The 21,307-nt window shown below is 37.8% G+C and overlaps 2 protein-coding genes across 6 annotated transcripts; both read right to left on the bottom strand.

Moving 5' to 3' along the window:
- Window positions 1–783: 783 nt before the first annotated feature.
- Window positions 784–12,491, bottom strand: LOC112576023 (protein PML-like). Of its 4 annotated transcripts, none has more exons than XM_025258219.1 (7): window positions 12,399–12,491; window positions 10,924–11,069; window positions 3,678–4,774; window positions 3,454–3,591; window positions 2,979–3,122; window positions 2,354–2,512; window positions 784–2,030 (listed from the first exon to the last, which is right to left on the bottom strand). In XM_025258219.1, the coding sequence occupies exons 2-7, from the start codon at window positions 11,033–11,035 to the stop codon at window positions 1,917–1,919; spliced, it is 1,764 nt and encodes a 587-aa protein (XP_025114004.1). In that variant the 5' UTR covers window positions 11,036–11,069; window positions 12,399–12,491; the 3' UTR covers window positions 784–1,916. The 4 variants fall into 4 exon arrangements, with proteins under 4 accessions (XP_025114004.1, XP_025114007.1, XP_025114005.1 ...); XM_025258222.1 differs by lacking the exon at window positions 12,399–12,491 and adding an exon at window positions 6,191–6,289 and having other exon boundaries at window positions 10,924–11,043; XM_025258220.1 differs by lacking the exons at window positions 10,924–11,069; window positions 12,399–12,491 and adding an exon at window positions 8,173–8,366.
- Window positions 12,492–13,732: 1,241 nt separating this feature from the next.
- Window positions 13,733–19,846, bottom strand: LOC112575714. 2 transcript variants are annotated; one of them, XM_025257707.1, is made up of 3 exons: window positions 19,496–19,846; window positions 16,681–17,076; window positions 13,733–14,999 (listed from the first exon to the last, which is right to left on the bottom strand). In XM_025257707.1, the coding sequence occupies exons 2-3, from the start codon at window positions 16,987–16,989 to the stop codon at window positions 14,406–14,408; spliced, it is 903 nt and encodes a 300-aa protein (XP_025113492.1). In that variant the 5' UTR covers window positions 16,990–17,076; window positions 19,496–19,846; the 3' UTR covers window positions 13,733–14,405. The 2 variants fall into 2 exon arrangements, with proteins under 2 accessions (XP_025113492.1, XP_025113491.1); XM_025257706.1 differs by lacking the exon at window positions 19,496–19,846 and having other exon boundaries at window positions 16,681–17,958.
- Between the last annotated feature and the right edge of the window lie 1,461 nt (window positions 19,847–21,307).

Here is a 21,307-nt window from a genome sequence, read left to right as displayed (position 1 = left end):
AACGACCTGGTAATAACTATCTGATGAGTTTAACACCAGCAGTTTTGCTTTTTTTTAATTGCAACTTAAACCCAACTAAAATGTGAAAATTCTCACTGGAATTGTTTTTGGTGGTAAAATTTAACATAATCTTTATAGTTTTTTCTTTCGTTTTCAATTTGCTGTTAGTGGAAGAGGAAAAATTTTAACTTTTACTTTATGAAAAATTTGCTGGTAGGGTGTAGTGATTATCAAGTGATGTAGTGCTCCTACATGTCTCTGATTTACGCAGGATGAGTTGATATCAGTCGCTGGTATCTCTCGTCTAGAAACACATCGTCTACAAAGGACAAATCGTCATGTTTCACATTGTCACTACCTTGCAACTCTTAAAATCGTGTCACACTTATTTTGCTAATAGTTGCTTTGCTCAAATACTGATTATTTTTCCTAATCTATCGATCTTCACAGAAAATGTTCAAGTCTTTAGCCTTTGCACACACACACATACACACCTCCCTACACACAGAAACACATGCGCAAACAGGTGCGCGAAGACTTATTTACACAGGTGACAGATTTAATTACTGTCCATATATTTGTCTGAACATGTATCTGTCTCCTTGGAAGTTTGTATGAGAATCTTCTCTTTTTTGTGTATTTGCCTATATCTCTCTCTATATAAATACTCAAACACCATCCTTCTAAAAACTTTATATATATATATTATCAATATCTTTAAAATATTACATTCTTTTAATATACACCAGGAAAACAAAAATAAGCATCAAAAACCAAATAAAATGCCTGAATAATTTTTTTATTGTAGCTTTTAATATTGGATATTTAATTACCAAAGTCAAACAAACAAGTTACCAGCTTTGTGTTCAACCTTTTCTCAGTCTTCTCAACTTTATACATTGCACAACAAATGGTAATGAGCGGATCACCTGTTCAGTGTACAATTTGGTCTTAATTATCATTATGACAGGGTTAATTAATGGCAAAGAATCTCGAAACTGTTAATAAGTAGCAAAACACAAAAATCGATCAAGATTGCAAAGGAACTCCTTAGAAAAAAATTCAAGATATTCCAAGAATTGTAAGCACTGCAGCAACACACACACACACATACACATTCACACACATACTTACCTAGTCACACACAATTATTGAGCTAACTATACAACTTAGTAAAAAAATAACTTACTAAAAGATAAACACCAAAGGCCCATTTTGGACAAAATAAAAATACGAGAAAATGCAAAAGAAAAGATACATAAAAAACAATTAAAAAAACATAAAAAGACAAAGAAAGCAAAGGGCTTGGAAAATACAGGAACCATGCTCACTTACAGTACTGACACACAGGCAAGGAAGAGAGAGAGAGACTAAACAACAATCTAGTCTGCCAAGCACGAACTGAACCACTACAGGGGTACCTCTACACCCGACTACGATTTAATTTAAAAGGATAGTCAAGTTCCCAGTACTTTTTTGTCTCAGAGACGCACACTCAGTAAATGTGTATACAGCCTGAGAGGCGACTTTAGTATTATAATATACATAATATAATTGGATTATAATAAATGTATATGCTCAGGGTCGCCAATGCTTTGTTTTGGACGGTGTATACTTCCGTCGACCTTTTTTTCCCGAAGTTCATGTGCTTGGTCCGAAGATGCTGACTGAAGCACACAAAACTTATTACCAAAATAATGATGCACCTGGTCACCTGTCTTTTACTGTTGTTTGACTCCAGCAGTATTCATAGACTGACGATTAAGTTTCATTCAACACACTTACGTGCAAAGGTGTTGATTGTCCAATAGGTTGCCAAGGAAAGGCAAAACATACTTTAACACAAGTTTACAATATTTGTCTGCGTGCTGTAAGTCCAGTTTATGTTAAAGAACACAAAGGGTTGAAATACACAGCTATGGGGAATCTACAGTCAGATCGATTGTGGACACACATGAAGTATTTTCTGGTTGATTGCCTTTCCAGTTCCATGACACATTTGTCAGCCTGACTGCAGGAAGTGCAATTATCTGCACAGAAGAAAAAAGAATCAGGATTCTTTATACTTGAAATTAAGACGGTAAAACTGGTAACTAAAAGAAAACACTTTCAGTTCAAGGAATAGGAACTGTGAATGAGATATGAGGTTTTCCAGAACATAAAAATGCAGTTTTATTAACCCTTTGATATTATTTGATTAAGAACTCAGGAGGTACAATGAATTCTTCGATGTCATCCTTTATCTGAAAAAGATATACACGGATTCTAGAAATTATTATTTAGAAAAAAAATTGAACAACGTTGATGAATTTATTAAAGAATTTCGTGTTGATATATTCTGGGTGGAACTCACCTTTTTTATGTTAATGTCGAGGTCAAAAACCACGTAGCAAGGCCGAGGAATATGTTTAGCGATGTACAAGGGCAGTTTGTTGAGAAAAAAGTGAAAGTTGTTGGCGGGGTCTATCATCAGTCCTATGATGTCGTATTGTTTCACATTCATCGCCAATCCCTGAATTATTATAGGAACAATGATGAACATAATTTTTTTAATATTTGTTATTAATCATTTAAAAATAAATTTCATTAACATATTTCCTCTTCACCATCACGCTTTGTGAATGCGGACTCAATTAAACGAATCAATCGCAGCCAGAAAAAAACCATTAGTAATTATACAATGCATCTTATTAATTCCACTATCCACACGCACGCAATAAATAAATAAACAGAAAGAAAGAAAGAAAGAAAGAAAGAAAGAAAGAAAGAAAGGAAGAGAGACAAGGAGAACAGAATTATAGAACAGCAGTTCGTGAGATATTCCTGATCCTTACTAAATCAAGTATTTTAGCCATTGAATTATCTATTTAAGACTTTTATCATAAAATTGTAGTTTATTAGAAATCATAAACTAGAAAAAGTTTGAACTGGAAGTGGATTAAGGAGAGAGAGAAGTTCATGAAAAAGGTGCCACTAACATTTATTGCCTGGTGACACATTTTCACATCCTCCATGTCACATATCCTTTGCTTTATGTTGAGATCGTTTGGATGTGTTCCTGTTATTCCACAAAACATGATATCGTCTGGTTGCCAGTCACGCTTCATCTCAACCACCTGTATCTGGGTAACATGAGTAACACAGCTGGTGTCCTGAGTCATGTGAACTGCTTAATAGGCTTTAGTGAAATATTGGACCTGTCTATATTTAACATTTTAAAGTAGACATTTTTTTTCTTAAAATAGAGAGATGTCAAACGCAAATTTTTCAGGAACTACTACAAAACAAGGAAAGCAAACGTATGTACCCCCGTCGAAGGCTTTAGGAAAATTGCTTTTTTTTTTAACGTTAGTATTATTTTATCGGCTGATAATTTTCAACCACGGTATGTTTCTTATTTTTTTTATAGCATGTGTTATTGATAAGTTCAGAATAGTGAGAGACTACATTTACCTCAAAGATGAAGTTGGTCTCCATAGCAGAGGAGGACACTACGACGCCCCCATAGTGCCCTTGACACTCTGCTGACACCCCATTCCATCCCAAAATGACTCCGTAGCCACGGTTTCTGTGAAATGTCATCTGCTGTTCCTGAACAAACCATCATTGTTAATGTAGAATAGGACAATTAACTTGACTAAAATCATGGAAACAAATACGGATTCAACAGTTCTTACTTCTGGCTTTTTCCTTTGCTGCTCAAGTTGTCTTAGTTCTGATTTTATCCGTCGCAAAAGCTCGTTACAATCCGTGGTTCTTCGAAGAAATTCCGTGTTTGTGTCTGCTGGCCTGGTGGTGAGAAGGTCTTGAGTGTTCATCCTCTCTTGAAGAGCTCTCTTGGCGTGGATCAGCCCTGGACGTAGGGACACTACCCGAGCACGGTAAGCAATGGTCTTATAGGACCTGATCCTCCCCAGTCTTTGGTAAAGTTTCTCTTTGGTGTCCCTCACCGCCTCCATTAGAGTTGAATCAGGAGAAGTAAGTTCTTTCTGCTTGTTGCAAATCGCTATCAGACTGCCGCAAAGTTTTTGGCAGAAAAGTGATTCTTGCTCACAAGAGTCAAGTTCCCTTATAATTTGTTTTGTAGTAATCTCCCCTTCAGTCAGGGTGTGAGCAATGACTTGCATCGCATCTTTAGCTGACTCCATTTCCATGTCAAGATCTTTTACCTCTGAACATGTTTTGTGTTCTTTGATGGCACATGAGGCACAGACTGCAAGGTTATGGTTAGGACAGTAAAAAGATAATTTTTCTCCGTGGTCAGCACACACAGCAGAGCCGTTAGCAGCCAGACGTTCAGCAGAAACTGTCCGCAGGTTCTCCACACAATGGTTGCGGGTGGCAGACAGCTTTTCATGAGCGTTTATACACAATGAACACAGCAGGTCTCGACACTGTAAACAGATGAAGTCTGCCTTGACTCCATCGCACACACAGCATTCGGGTTTCTGACCAAGAACATCAACACTCATAGCCAAGGCATCCATGGCAATGTCTGTAGGCAAGGAGTCAGCGATGGCCGATGGACACTTAATATTTTGCATTTTCTGTTCAATGATAGTGTGTCTGCACACAGGGCAATGTAACTCGTTCTTGGAACTTATTAAAAATATAATGCAATGTCTGCAGACAAGATGGCCGCAGGGTAGAATCTTGGGCATGATAAAGTGATTGTTGCACACCGGACATTCCAGCTCCTTGGCTCTATTATCAGGTGATGTTGTCGCCATCTTGGAATGTTCCCCTAATGGTGTGTTCCAGCTTGAATACATATCTAGAACAGAGGACATGGGAAAGTAAGCAACTAGTTTCCATCAAAAAGTATTCATTAGCATCGTGTTTATGTTGCCAGTAAGGAATAGCATTTTAAAACATTATTGTCATAATTTCATAACATTTCTTCATTCATGTCTTCCTCTGTTTACATCGGCGGCGACTTCCACACACGTATCCTCGAAGAATCGTTTGTATAATACGAAGTTTTATGTGTTTACCTCGATGGTGACCTACTTACACATAACACAAAAGAAATATTGCAGGCAATCAAACCGATTGACTGGGTCTCAAATGGGACATGGACATTTACACTTATATAGAGCGCTTCGTCTTCCATTTCCTAAAATGTTTTGTCAAAGTTTTGTCAAAGTTTTGTTTCCTGCCTACGTCCGTGCCCTTGTTTAAGCTTTGTTGATATTAATGATCAGCTTATCTGTGCTGTTGATATTTGTATGAATGCTCTTATGTCTATGATTGCATATATGCAAATACAAGTTCATCGTTTTGGGTAATATTTGTCACTATGTCTGTGCTAGTTAACGGCCATCCTTTTTTCATTTAATCTACATTTAGAAACGTGCTGAGATTTCAGCTGTAAATTAAAATTTAAGATTATTATTTAAACACTTTTTTAGTGACTAACATAAATACTTAGCTATCGGTCATATCAAAATACACAGGCGAAAATATAAGACTTCATCAGTTAGAAGTGACCTTATATACAGAATTGCATTCGGTATGCCATTAAAGCTAATCTTTATTTTTGCAATTGTTCTGAATGGTATCAAACTAAAATCAGTGAATGATAATGTTGCAGAAATTCTAACAGGGGAGGTAACACAAATAAGTAAAACTTATTTTCGGTAGCCTCCCTTGGTCATTGCGCGTTATTCGTTGTTGAGAAAAATTGACTGTAACATGTTTACCTCAAAGGTACTATAAAAAAAATAAATAAATATTGGGATCACTGCATAAAAGGGTTAATAAGCCGTAAATTTCATAAAAAGTTGACACGAAACATATACGAGCTGAGAGCATGAGCTCTCATAAAAAAACACAGTTTGACATTTGCCTTAGATTTAAAATTAATAAAATAGATTAATAAGTATCATAACATAAATGCTTTGCTAATTTTGCAGAGTTACAATATACAATAATCCATATATTACATGTGTTTTTACCTAGTAAGTAAATAGAACGGAAGTAAGAATGTCTTAACAATTCTTTAAATTAGCGACGACCAGACATCTCTCAGCTGTTACATGGATAAGTTGTTTGTATACCACACTCAAAAAATAAACCTTCTACCTATGTACATGCATGCATCATTAGAAACATGCATGCACGCACAAAATGCATACAGACAAGTACTGAATACAAACATCCAGAACAGAAATATGCAAGGGGTACTTACTTTTTAAAAGGAATATTGATATAAGCAATCTCCGCTGTCTGATGATTCAGTCAGCAAAGAAAATAACCTCAGTGAATCACATTACCTTTCAATACACAGCTGCAATAAAAAATGAAAACGGATCGACAATGTTTCCAACCCTAGAAAACTTTCATTCAAACCAGTCAAGCAGCTCAAACGCGAGAAGACAGGAAGGGCTGTGGACGACATGAAGGAGAGATATCTCCAAGGTAAAGTACAGGTGATACCGTCGCTCGTCATCGCCACACATCGAATAGGGCACCTGAACTGGGAACGAGGGAAGGTCAGGGCTTTATCTCAGTTACAGGGCAAGTCGACCTGACAACTGCTGTTGCATGTGGTAAAGCTTTTGGTTCTGTGTGTTGCCAGGAGCGGCGTGACCTGCTCACTTCTTCTCTCTTGACATTTCATTCCGAAAAGAAACTAAAATAATATCCGCAAATATACGCAAAATATAGCCGTTAACACACGAGCTGTCAAGCTTTCATCCGAGTGGGCTTAAAAACCTACAATCTTCAGTGGACAGGAAACTTTCAAAGGGTGATTCATAACTTTACGACTTGTGTCTGCGTGCATATATGTATAAATCACAGAGAGATAAAGAAAAAGGAGAGCAAGATGGGGTAGCGTATTGGTGCAATCTTTTTTGTTTAACCAAAATTATAAATTTTAACCGAAATCATGAAGATAATACAAGACATATGGGTAAAAAAACTATGTGATGATATCGCAACTGCATTTGTGAAATAATATTTTAACAAGGATCACAATTTCTTTTAAATTTTTTTTAATTAAGCAAATTTTTAACTAAGGTTATGTTTGCATGAAACAACAAAGACACAGCACACTTAGAGAAATCACCCGTGTAATGATTTCTTCATCTGAAGATTTTTTTTTAGAGAAAGTTGGATGAAGCAGTAGAAATACTTGTTTTGTGTGTAACAACACTCACATATGGTTATGAATTATCAATATCATTAACAAGCAACAATCTCTTTTAAAAGAGCAACCACTTTCAATGTAAGAGGCAATGCCAGTGATAACAGTAAAAAACGTCAAAAAGAAGGAATCGGAAAATCATGTAAAAAAAACTGGTCACCATACTTCACTTAAATACATTAAAGAAATGTCGTTTATGTTTTTGGTATCTACATTACTTTTCATTACATAAAATACTTGTGATAAGTAATTTTAAAAATTAAAATATAAAAGTTTGGAATTTTTAGGCAGACTTCTTACTGAACTATCTGCAACTGGATTGTTTATTCATTGTTTGCATCTCTTGTTCGGACACACAGTAGCAGAAATTTCCTAAACTAGAAATAGAGAAAATATTTGATAAATGTAGCCTACATTAATACAGTTATTGCCTGCAATCTCGAAATATAACTACTACCGCACCTCTGAAAAACACTGGGTAAAAAAAAAAAAGCCGAAAAATAAACGACGGGTACCTTAGTGCAGTATATGTACTTTGAGGGCAACCCGACCCTCCACAAGATTCGGTCAGTGCCAGTTGGTGGGCCTTCCTCTCTCCCCTTAATTTTCTATCACACACACACACACACACACACACACACACACACACACACACACACACACACACACACACACACACACACACACACACACACACACACACACACACAATAGTTTACAATAAGTTAATTACAAGGCTAAAACAAGAATCACATTTCCGTGTAATACTTACCCCATGTTTGTTATTACTCAGACGAAGTAAACACTCTAGCAAGTCAACAACAAGATCGTTATAATCTTTTTCCCTAGCTGCTGCTGAACATGTCCTCGCTGTTACATAAATAAATCGCTTCTATCGTCGACACATCGGTACATATTTCAAACATCTACCTCTCTACATGCAAATATTATTACATATACAAGGAAATGTACAAGGTCCTATACAAGGACACGATGCTTTCCATTAGACAAGGAATACTTACAATCTGTTTCTGTAGTGCTGTTACATTTCTTGAAATGGCTGTTTGGTATGAGCATTGCCTAACATGTATCCCCTTAATTATTTACGCACAGAAATCAACTCCCCGGCCTGCATGTCACGTGCTGATGCACCGCGTGATCAACACAAAACCAACAATTTTTTGTCGAAACTAAAACCGTGCTTAGAAAGCTTTAATAAAACGAGTCCCAAATAATGTTCATCTGCTTTGTTTGACCCACGCTACCCGCCTTTAAAGGTATACTCAATGCTTGTGATAAGGCTCTGGTGTCGGTCAAACGTTTCAAAACTATATTTAGTTACAATCACAGAGCACGAGAGCAATACAGGAGAAATAAAGGATTCGTTTCTCACTTAATTACCACTTATTAGCACAATTTCGGTTGCCGATGCTTATACAAATCGAAAAAATCTCGTGAAATCGACCCTTGTGTCCTGCCGCCGAGTAACCACGATAGCTTCCCGAGATGATCAAGCACACGAGTCTTCTTGTGACGTCAGAGTCTTCTTGTGACGTCAGTCAGAGACGGACAGCAAATGTCGGTGATCATTGCTAGGGTTTGAACTCGTGCTCGGTGGAGTCTCGTGAGTTTATTTAGGTTTTAGGGTGATTTTCAAAGCACAGTTTTAAAAAATTATAGAAAACACTCTGTCTCACTTGATAAGCAGTCTTTGTCATATGTCATTAGGTCACGTGACGGAGAACGAGACTTTGTCAATGCAAACCAAAGAGTCCGTGTAGTTTCTTTTATTAAACACAACGTGCTATAGAACCTTCACATTTTTCCACATGAACAGACATGAAAGTAGATGAGATTAAAATTGATCCTACTCTTTACGAGTTTTTAAGCAGTTTTATTTTGCCTCCAGTATCCCTTTAACACGATATCTAAACCAGAAAGTAGCGCACGAATTCTTGTCTTATCTTTGTTATGGGCAAGTTGACCCAGCGGGTCAGTTAGGTGAAGGTCGACACAAAAGGAACTACTACACCTGGATTTTCTACAGGTTTCTGAAACATTTAGTCAAGACTTCTGATGTATAACCTCTGAGTTATTTATGTAATACTCTATCTCTTTACTGCTATCGTCTGACATCTAGCGACAACAAAACACAGACATGTTGGTCCAATATTGGCCCTTACTAGGAACAGAATGTAAGGGAGGCCAACAACCGGGTCTGATGGCGGGGTGTAGTTGCGGCCCTATGCTCCACTGGGGATGGTGAGGAGCAAGAGAGAGAGACAGACAGAATGAGAGGTTACCTTGTGTTGGCGGCACGCTGTGCCTGTTGTGAGCAAGTTGCAGACCTGTTAAAAATATGGATGTGGCAACACACTTTCCAAGGAATCATGCTTTACTTTTCTTTGTTGTGGTAGTTCATCCTATAATGTGTATTTTAAGCAGAGCCCTCTGCCTTCACAGCAGAACTGTTTAAATGAAATAAAAACTTGACCTGGGGTGACCTAACCACCTGTTTCATTGTAATGGAGATACTTTACTGTAAACCGTAATCGAAGTCACGCTTATGCTATTGAGATACTACTTAATCAAAATTTCTGGATCAGCTTTTCGTTTTCCATTGCTAGCATCAACATATTTGTTTATCAAAGAATTACAGGTAAACAAGAAACAGTCTTCGGGATGTAGCACATTCCAGTCGGTCGGAATCTGGGCTGGGTGCCCACAATTTCCCATTCTGGTTGGAGGCGAAACGTTTCTATCAAGAAGACTTACCAAACTGACGAATATAAGCTACAAGCTAGCATAACAAAGATGTTCAATTGTATAAAACACTCCATGCAAGATAATAAAGGACAGATTATTCTCTTTTTTTTTCGTAAGAAAATCAGAAATTCATGACTGGTGAAACTGTTCCACCCTGGCTGTCCTAAATGTTCCTTAATGCTGACACAGGCTCTGATAGTGAGTAAACTTCTTAAGTTCAAATAACCTTAAACATGTAAACAAAGAGGAATCACATATCTAGAAGTAAGTTGCAGGAATGACAGAAGAAAAGGAGGCATTCTTTTAACTCTTGCATATTAAAAGTCACTCAGATTGATATTTTCAAGCATATTTGCTCAGTGGTAACATAAGATTTCCAACTATGTTCCACAAATACACTTGATGATGGATCAAGAATGGTATATTTGATTTTTACTAACCGGTGAAAACACAGATGGCCATTTTCACATTCTAGTAACTTATTTTAGAAACTGTAAAGAAGACCTGTAGGTCGTCAAGACACGTCCCCTACTTCACTATTCACTCCCGTCAAGCTATCTCCAGGTAAAAAATCATCACAAAACTGTTGTTTACTCACTACGAGGCTGTATTAAATATCAAATCATGTCTCCATATGTCCTCTGTCCCCAGCCAAAGCCACACTCTCCATTGTCATTGATGCATGTAAATGAGTCGATCCGCACATATAATGGCAGAAACTTGAGTAACAATCGTTCTGTGTGGAAGTGGTTACACCATTCAACTATTGTTTACAGTAATATGAGTAATCATCACCAGCCAGCCCTTGACTACCCAGAGACACTTCGTGAGGGGGATTAAAGTGCACAGACAACATCGTTTTATGTCTTGGTATTTGTACAACTTATTTTTTGTCGTTGTATCTGTATGTATATACTGCTTATTCACCTGCTCGAAATTTTAAACATTATCAAATGTTTTCAATAATCATCGATTGTGATAATGTAGTTCTTTAAACATTTTCTTACTTTTTATCTCTGAATTTATAGAAAGGAAGGCGTCCTGTATCCTCACTATTGATGATCGTGGACTGGCATGCGATGATTGCTGGCTGAGCGGCACTGCAACTCCACCTGCCATTCACTTGATTAATTCTGGTCAGCAACTGTATCCACTGGGTATGTATATATTGTGTGTGTGGGAAGAGAGATAGAGAGGACATGCACTTTAATCAACGTATATATATATATACACGTATCTGTATATTGCTAGCGTGTGAACACTGCCTGTACCTGCCCTTGCAGATCAATAATAATGTACTGTATTGTACAACATGCACTTTATAAGATTTCAACTTAGAAAAAAACTGAATTATCTTTATCTTGAAAGCAAAGCAAACGTTTTTACACTGGATGATGATGATGATGGTGATGATGACGACGACGACGACGACAACGACGACGATGATGATGATAAACGAAGAAGAAAATCACAAGTGCATTTTCCCATGTGGATGCAAGCTTGGTGAGCTGCAGATGAAACACTTCAAAAGAAAGAGTTTAAGGTGTTCAGGGATCACAAGCGTTCACGTGATAATGACATCAGGTGTAATTAGTGCACGCATGAACAATTGCGGAACGAGCGGAACGATGCCCTTGATATATTTTTAAGAAATGTATTATTACTATTATTATTACTATTATTATTATTATTATTATTATTATTATTATTATTATTATTATTATTATTATCATCATCATCATCATCATCATCATCATCATCATCATCATCATCATCATCATCATCATCATCATCATCATCATCATCATCATCATCCATGTATATTATACTATCAAGCTATTATACACATCATTACAGATTTCTATAAGTGGCACACAGTACCTAATACTAATAAGGTCAGTACGAGATATAACCACATAGTAAAACATATTACCATATGCAGTGTTAATGATGACCAGGTGACAACTTATCTTAAACTTACAGTACAACGAAAGGTATCCTATCGTGTCAAATACAAGTTATATATATATATTTAGTAAAGTACACTGAAGACGAAGACAGGGGAAGGCGGGGTCATGTTAACATCGCGACTTCCTGCTTTGTGTGAATGAGGGACAGTATAGAAAAAAACATCATGTGATTCACAGTGTTCACACATTTGTTTCACTGGTGTACAGACCTCACTTATTATGTACATTATGTGTAAAACGTGGGCAGGCCAGGCTAGATTGATTTGTTTGTGACAGCGCGAGAGGAAATATTATGACTTTTTAATTATTGTGTTTATATGTGGGCTGTGTGTTATATCACTGATGTGTGCTTGATATTTCTGTTTTTAATTTTTAACGAATGCCTTTTCATCTATGTTTTGATACAGATGTCTCTGAGGTAAGGTCTTACTGTTTTAGTATTTGACAGTTTATGAGTGGTACTAACTGTGATAAGGTGTGCGTGAGAGAGACACATCAATTACACAACTCACCTTGCTCAGGCGCTCCTGTGTAACGGTCACACAATATCCTCGAACGTGCTGCTGGGAACAAAACGACCTATTTATTGCCGCTACCGTTTCGATTCATCTATCTGTCTCTCTTTCTTAAGGGAGTATGCATGTGAAAAATGCATATTGTGCGAGGATACGTGTGTGTGTGTGTGAGAGCGAGCGTGTGGTTTTGCGTAGATGTGCGCACGCACGCGCGCGTGTGTATGTGCGTGTGTTCATGTGTGTGTATGCGTGTGTGTGTATGCGTGTGTGTGTGTGTATGAACATCTTATCTTTATTTCATTTTCCAATCATTGTGACATTGAATAAAAAAATACTGCTTCATTTAGCTACATTGGAAGCGCTCTGGCTTTAAATTTTGTAATAATTGCAGTGTTTGTCCATTAGTATTTTTTGTTATTAGTAATTTCCTTTCATTCCATTTATGCCCATCGCTAAACCTTACGAAAGGGAAGTAACTCCCTTTACAACAGAACCATTCGTGACAGAGTTTGTTCCCTTTAAAGTCACGCACCAAACAATCTGACTCATTGACCTTAACGTCGGGAGGACCTCCCCCCTCCTGCATTCTCACCCCTAGAAAAATGCCAGATGGTAGCACATTTAACCTGTTATTACCCAGTATGCTATGTAGACGTGGGTAGAAGCACAGTGATCTGCAAAACGATTTTTAAAATTATCTTCAGCGCCTGCCTTCTGACACTCTCTCAAGATGACTTTTGAGTGAAAAGCAGCCAAACATCGTACAGCTTCTTCCTGGTATCTCGAAAAATAAATACAACTGGATATTTCACATAAAGAAAGTATTTTCAGAACATGGTTTCTGGACAGTGTGAGAGATGAAGACATGTTCCTGTATGAGCTCAAAGATCCTGTCATTTTCATTAGCTTTTCGCGAAACATTTTAAGGGATTATGATACTATAATGTATTGAAAGATAAATTTGATGTCAAAGAAAGTTTTGTTGAAATGCATAATGCATCCAAGCACCTGAAATCTTTCTCCAGAACATAAAATACAAAAATACTTTTTATCACACTAAAAGTCACTAAACTATCTAGAAAACAAATGATATAAAATCAAAGTTTAAAAAAAAAGTATAGACAAACTGGATATAATTTTCTGATATTTTTATTTGTCCCTCAGAGTTTAAGGCAAAAATTTGGCTTGAGCAAAATACAAAATTACAAAACACATCAAAATAAAAATATTCACAATAAACACACGTGTCAACAGATCTACTTCTACACAAGTAGGAACCAATTAGTAAAGCAATAATTAAGATAATAACATTTTCTAAGTGTTATTTTTTTTTTGATACCTCTGCTGATTCAACTCATTGCATAGCATGTCTTCCCTTTATTTCCATATTATTTCGTGAGCATAAATCATGTGTAATAATCATCAAAACAGAAAGTCTTTGAGAAGAAAAGAAGAGGAAAAAATAAAATAAACAGCAGCCACGCGTAAACTTAAAATTTTGACAATCAATCAACATGTCCCAAGATGAGATGTAAACTCAGGAGCTACGATTCATAAATGCAGCTCAAAATAGACACACAAAAAGAAGAAGAAGAAAAAAAAAAGAAAGCAGATGGCTTCACAGGATACGTGTTGTATATTTCTGAGTTCATGTGGGCCTTTTAATGTCTATGGATACCTTGAATTAGTCAAGGCTACGGCCAGGGGAAGAGCTGGGACCATAAAATTATAATGACCTGTCTGTGCATAAACGTGTCTCCACAAATTTTACTTCCACCTGTGCATAGTAGTGTTGTTTGTAGGCATCGTGGTATCTCGAGAACAAAGGAGCGATTAAAACCAGAGTTTGTGACATGAGACTTTGTACTGAGCCTTCACCCAATCACAGAATTTAAAAAAAAAATGCAACCCTCTAGGTCTTTAAATGTCCTGTCTCAAAAGTTGAAATAACGAGACTTTAAACTCTTCCACTAAATACCCTTTAATTCTAGTGTGACTCCCTGTCTATGCATCGTCTTCTATTAGACTGGCTTCCGATTTTCTTCTAAACACGAAGATATTTTCTCGAAACCAAAAGAATGTTGAGCTTTTCCTTAACGACAAGCTGTCGTTGTCATGTGCATGGAAACCAGCTTCGTCCAGCAGGCGTTTAACATCTTCAGGGCTCTTGTTGTTCACGTGATGAAACCCGTCTTGCCCCGGATGTGCCCAGCTCAGCACGATGCCCTTCCGCGCGTGGCGCGCGATGTTGTCGACCAGCACGACCTCGAAGCGTGCAGGCACGTGCTCCGCCACCTCCAGACTGACGACCCAGTCGTACACCAGAAGTCCGAACTGAGGAAGCGTCAGGTCCATGAACTTGACAGCCCCGGATGTGACGTTTTCGCAGAAGGGGGCCCCGTCGTAGGCGTCGTAGGAGGCGACCAGCCCCTGTTGGAGGAGATACTCCTTGTATTTTCCTGGACCGTCACCAAAGCTTCCAACACGCTGGCCGGACAGGAAGTGACCGAGAGAATCCGCCATTTTCTGGTCAAACAGGTGAGCTTTAGATTCCTTGGGATCACTTTCTTCTTTGCACCATCCACCACTGCTGGACACCTGACAGGATAAACGACACAAACACACCACACACACGTTTTTCATATTATTTTATATGTAATATTGTGAACACTACTAACCATCAAGATGTAAAGATCAAAATAGGTTTGAGGAACACCCACAAATTTTCTTTTTCTTAAAACAAGAGAATATGGTACTGAAAGTGTGGGGGAGGGGAAGAGATAATAATCTCACGCTCAGACACTAACAACCCTCCTCCAATAAACACAACACCCAGGGTAAGGGATTGATATCTGGGAAAGTAAGATAATCTACAGTTGAGACAAAATCTAATCCTTTATTACGGGTAGAACTTTACTCACCCGTAGAACTGTTGACGGGGATAAAACGTGAAAATCAACACACAAAAAACCAAAAACAACAAAAAACAAAAACAAAACAAAACAAATGCGGATAAACCAGTAAACAGTTAAATACGATACTCAGCAAAAGAGAATCCTTCCACACAACAAAGACAGCCCCGCAATCACCTCGGGGTCACCAAATGTCACAGCACGGGTGGCTGAACAACTCACTCAGCCAGACCAATCAACATTCTCTCAACACACAACAATTGCCTGAGGCTGCCTACATCATGTTTAGTTTGTTGTCGAGTGGCTCAGGACTTGACAGACCACAACACAAATGTGTACACAACTCGCCTCAAACACTGTGTGTCACAGTTAACACTTCCCCGTCTGATATTCTCATCCACTCAGCCATGCATTCGACAGAAAACTGCAGTCCGTAAGACACAAAGGGGTTAAAATAATCTGAAAAGAATGGAGACACGGACTGAGGGAAAAATAAATAATCTTCTGATGTCCGGTGAAGGAGAGCGTTTAAAGAAGTTGAAGAAAAAGAGGTTTTATTCATGCAGCGAAAATCCTCTCTGAAACGAGTACAGAGTTTCCTAGTAATGTGACTGATCTTTTGAAAAGAACAAAATGTGTTCAGTCATAGACTATACACTAAAGCAGACGACAGCCCGCTATGTGCCACTGCGCATGTCCGGTGATCACATCCGGCTAACGAGTCTTCTGCTGCACGAACGTTTGGTAGGAGCTGTTGATATCAGTAATACCAAGGGTGTCTTGTAGCTAGAATTGTATGATTCCTGACTACCATACCCAGAGAGACAAATATCGAGGTCTGTCGTCTCAACACCTTCCAAACTTGGGGAAAACAACGACTAATGGCGAGCTGCACCTGTGAGAGCAATCGATGGAGCAGACGACTCCTACAATCGTCGCAGGGCGACATCATGTTCATGTCACTTCAAAGACACTTGCTTCAAAAACTGGTAAGTTACCCGAGAGTGTTATGTTGAGTGAAATGCGTGTGATTTAAGATGGTGAAGTGAAGTACAAGTGTTGTGACATTACCATCACTATGACGACAGTGCCAACAGTAAGAGAATATCCGAACTACATAATGATAAAAACTAAATAAGAATCTTCATCAATCAGTATAATTTGCACGAATAATGTATTACTAAATTTTTTTAACACAAGTGTAAGGAATACTTTATTTGTTTACAGGACTATCAGGGTTTGTCATTCCTGAAAGTTTCATTGATCCTGAAAAATAAATAGATTGTGTGTGTGAGAGAGAGTATGTGAAAGACAAAGAGAGCAGGATAGAGGAAAGAAGAAACAGGGAGAGAAAGCGAGCACCTTACATCTTTTTTGTTTTGTAGTTTCGCCTTGTCGCACTCTAGTTGTCCCAACTGTCGTTTTAAATCGTTCAGCATTTTGGATAAGGTGTTGCGCTGTTCCCTCACATGCGATGCTGAAGTGCATTCTGGGCATCCCGACCGGTCTGCATGGAACATTCTGGACTCGTCGTTACTCGACTGTGGCTCCACGTCTGAAGACATATGCTGAGACCAGTGTCGGTAGGTTGGCAGAAGGTAGATGAAGAGGAGGACGCAGATAACACACACCAGGAACCCTCCCACGAGGAAGTGAGACCGATTTTGCAGGAACATTTGTGGGTGATTTTTTGTTTTTTTGGTGATTTGTTCCCCCTTCCAGCGAAGCTATTCACTGTTTAGTTACCCACCGGTTGTTTCAGCCTGCGAGACAGACAGAAAAGGAACCTATTTAAAACGAGGCTAATGACAGATTACAGTATGATGATCTTCAATGTCTTCCGGTTTCAACGGAAGTACACCACTTTAAGTGGAAGAAAATTATCGTTACAAGTGTAGGGAAACCGATTGTCCTTCCTTGTTGTGCGATGGGATGTGTTATCTATAGACTTGCTGATGGCAGTTGCTTAGAAACCAATAACAGAGTTAAAAGAGAATTGTTAAATAAGCAGACGACCAAGACAGACAGCAAGTGTCGGTGATCACTGCTAGGGTTTGATCGGTGGTGTCTCGTGAGTTAGTTTGGGTTTTAAAGTGAACGTTTCAAATTTTAAAAAATTATAGAAAACTGTCTCACTTGGTAAGCAATCTTTGTCATATGTCATTAGGTCACGTGACGGAGAACGAGACTTCGTCTATGCAATTGAAAGAGTCCCGTGTCATTTCTTTTACTTAACATAAATAAAACCTTCAACGTTTTCCACATGAATAGACATGAAAGTAGACGAGATTCCAATTAATCCTACTCTTTAAGAAATTCTAAGCAGTTTTATTTTGCATTGAGTGTCTCTTTAAGAGGATATCTAAACCAGAAAGTATACTACATTGTATATCACGGGCTGACATATTGCTCTGAAGAACAGGTGTTGTTGAGCAGATTTTCCACCATGCTTAGATATTAAAGCTTTCTAATTAAAAATTTACAAGGTTTAGGCTTTATCGCATTTCTAACTTTTCTGTTTTTTGTGGTGTTTTTTGATTTAACTAATTTAAGTCATCAATGATTCCTATTAAACGACTTTTGAGTATACAACTTGTACAGTTTCTTATGCCATATTTTACAATAAATGTTTGTCTAATGCAGGGATGGCGAACCTATGGCACGCGGTGGTGGCACAAGGTGGCACGCGAAACGATTTTCTGCGCATGCGACGACGCTGATGGATTTTTTAAAATTTCAAATTATCATAAGTAAAAGCCTTCAATTTTTTTCAGAAAACTGTAAATAATATTAAAGAAGTGATGTTGGATCATATTCCACATAATTTTTTCATATTACTTTTATTAACTTGGGTATCATATGACATAGCGTCATAGTAAATTTTGAACAAGACAAATCTCGTTTTTGAACAAGCCTATTCTATTTGCCTTGATGAAAGTACTGATGTGACATCGTCTGCTCGACTGGCCATCATTGCCAAAGGAAATCAAATACACGAAGAACTAATAAAATTAGCAACTGTACCAATGACAACAACAGGCGCAGATATATGTCAAACTGTTGTGACAGAACTCAGAAATTCCGGTGTAGATCTCAAAAAATTGTTTCTGTTACAACTGAAGAAATTTTATGATGATTTAGAAATTCTTGAAACTACTGGCAAAGAATCTCAGAAAAGGTTGTTTTTAGAGATAATTAACACAACTGCTGAGCAATTTTTATTGCGTTTTGAATAGTTTCGCAAATTCGAGTACACCTTCAAATTTATAAAATATCCAGATACAGTAGATTTTAAAACTCTGGATTTGATCATGTTTTCTTGGATGGGATTAAATGACTTTGAAATGCAACTTGTTGAGTTTCGGTCCAGCGCAATTTGGAAACAGAAATTTATTGACTTAAGAATACGACTTGAATTAATTGAACGTGAACGGTTAAATGAATCATTAGAACCTCAGATATTGGCAGGAAATGAGATTCTTCAAGTCTGGAATGACCTGCCTCAAACTTTCAATTCTCTGACAAAAGTAGCAACATCCATTCTGACAATTTTCTCGTCTACTTACTCATGCGAATCGTTATTTTCTACAATGAATGATATCAAATCAGATGCCAGAAATCGCTGCCCCAAGACTTCAAAATCTGTAGGTCAGGATAATAACGTTGAATAAATAAGTATTATTTTATAATTTATAATTTTATACTAAGCAGCTTTGTTTTTCCGCGCAGCAAACTTACTGGTTACTGGCTGTAGCACTTCGTTTCTATAGCGGCTTTGAAATTGAAATAATTGGCAGTCGGACTGAAAAAAGTTCGCCATCCCTGCCCTATCCTCACTATTGCTGATCGTGGGCTGGCTGAACGGATCGTCACTGCAACTCCACCTGCCATTCACTTGATTAATTCTGGTCAGCAACTGTATCTACTGTTGCTGGGTATATGTATATTGTGTGTGGGGGGAGAGAGAGAGAGGACATGCACTTGAATCATCGTGTATATATATATACACACACACGTATGTGTATATTGCTAACGTGTGTTACACTGCCTGTAACTGTCCGTATAGATCAATAATAATGTACTGTATTGTAACACGCACACGACATGCACTTTATAAAATTTCAAATTAGAAAAAAACAAACTATATTATCTTTATCTGGAAAGCAAAGCAAACGTTCTTACACTCGATGATGATGATGCTGATGATGATGATGATAAAAGAAGAAGAAAATCACAAGTGCATTTTCCCATGTGGATGCTGGCTTGGTGAGCTGCAGATGAAAGACTACAAAAGAAACAGTTTCAGGTGTTCAGGGATCACAAGCGCTCACGTGATAATGACATCAGGTGTAATTAGTGCACGCATGAAGAATTGAGGAGCGAGCGGAACAATACCTTGATATATTTTTAAGAAATGTATTATTATTATTATTATTATTCATGTATATTATACTATCAAGCTATTACACACATCATTACAGATTACTATAAGTGGCACACAGTAACTAATACTAATAAGGTCTGTACGAGATATAACCACATAGTAAAACTTATAACCACCTGCAGTATTAAATATGACCAGGTGACAACTTATTTTCAAGTTACAGTACAACAAGAAGTATCCTATTGTGCAAATACAAGTTATACATACATATTTAGTAAAGTACACTGAAGACGAAGACGGGGGGAGGTGGGGTCATGTTAACATCGCGACTTCCTGCTTTGTGTGAATGAGGGACAGTATAGAACACACATGATGTGATTCACATTATTCACACATTTGTTTCACTGGTGTACAGACCTCACTTATTATGTGCATTATGTGTAAAACGTGGGCCAGGCTAGATTGATTTGTTTGTGACAGCGCGAGAGGAAATATTATGACTTTTTTAATTATTGTCGTAATATTTGTGCTGTGTGTTATATCACTGATGTGTGCTTGACATGTGTGTTTTTAATGTTTAAGGATTGCTTTCGCATCTATGTTTTTTATTTTACATAGATCGCTGAGGAAGACCGTACTGTTTTAATATCTGACAGTTTAAGTATTAACTGCAATAAGGTGTGCGTGAGAGAGAGACATCAATTACACAACTCACCTGGCTCAGGTGCTATCTTGTAACGGCCACACAATATGGGAACAAAACGATCTATTTATTGCCACTACCGTTTCGATTCGTCTATCTCTCTCTCTCTTAGGAGTATGAATGTGAAAAATTCATACTGTGCGAGTCTACATGTGTGTGTGTGTGTGAGCGAGCGTGTGCGTTTGCGTTGATGTGCGCACGCACGCGCGCGCGTGTGTATGTGCGTGTGTTCATGTGTGTGCGTGTGTTTTTTTTTTTTTTTGCTCGCTCGTATGAATATTTTATCTTTATTTCATTTTCCAATCATTGTGACATTGAATAAAAAAATACTGCTTCATTTAGCTACATTGGAAGCGTTCTGGCTTTAAATTTTGAAATAATTGCAGTGTTTGTCCTTTAGCATTTTTTGTTATTAGTATCTTCGTTTCACTCCATGTATGTCCATCGGTAGACCTTACCAAAGGGAAGTAACTCACTTTACAACAGAACCATTCGTGACAGAGTTTGTTCCCCTTAAAGTCGCTCACCAAATAATCTGACTCATTGACCTTAACGTCTGCAGGACCAAGGCCTGGGTTACCTCCCCCTCCTGCATTCTCTCCCCTAGAAAAATGCCAGATGATAACACATTCACCTGTTATTACCCAGTATCCTTTGTAGAGGTGGGTAGAAGCACAGTGATCTGCAAAACGATTTTTTAAATTATCATCAGCGCCTGCCTTCTGACACACTCTCAAGATGACATTGGAGTGAAAAGCAGCCTAACATCGTACAGCTTCTACCTGGTATCTCGAAAAATAAATACAACTGGATATTTCACATAAAGAAAGTATTTTCAGAACATGGTTTCTGGACAGTGTGAGAGATGAAGACATGTTCCTGTATGAGCTCAAAGATCCTGTCATTT

The sequence above is a fragment of the Pomacea canaliculata genome, linkage group LG11, assembly GCF_003073045.1.
Source record: "Pomacea canaliculata isolate SZHN2017 linkage group LG11, ASM307304v1, whole genome shotgun sequence".
Taxonomy (NCBI): Eukaryota; Metazoa; Mollusca; class Gastropoda; order Architaenioglossa; family Ampullariidae; genus Pomacea; species Pomacea canaliculata.
This window is presented reverse-complemented; position numbering and strand designations above follow the sequence as displayed.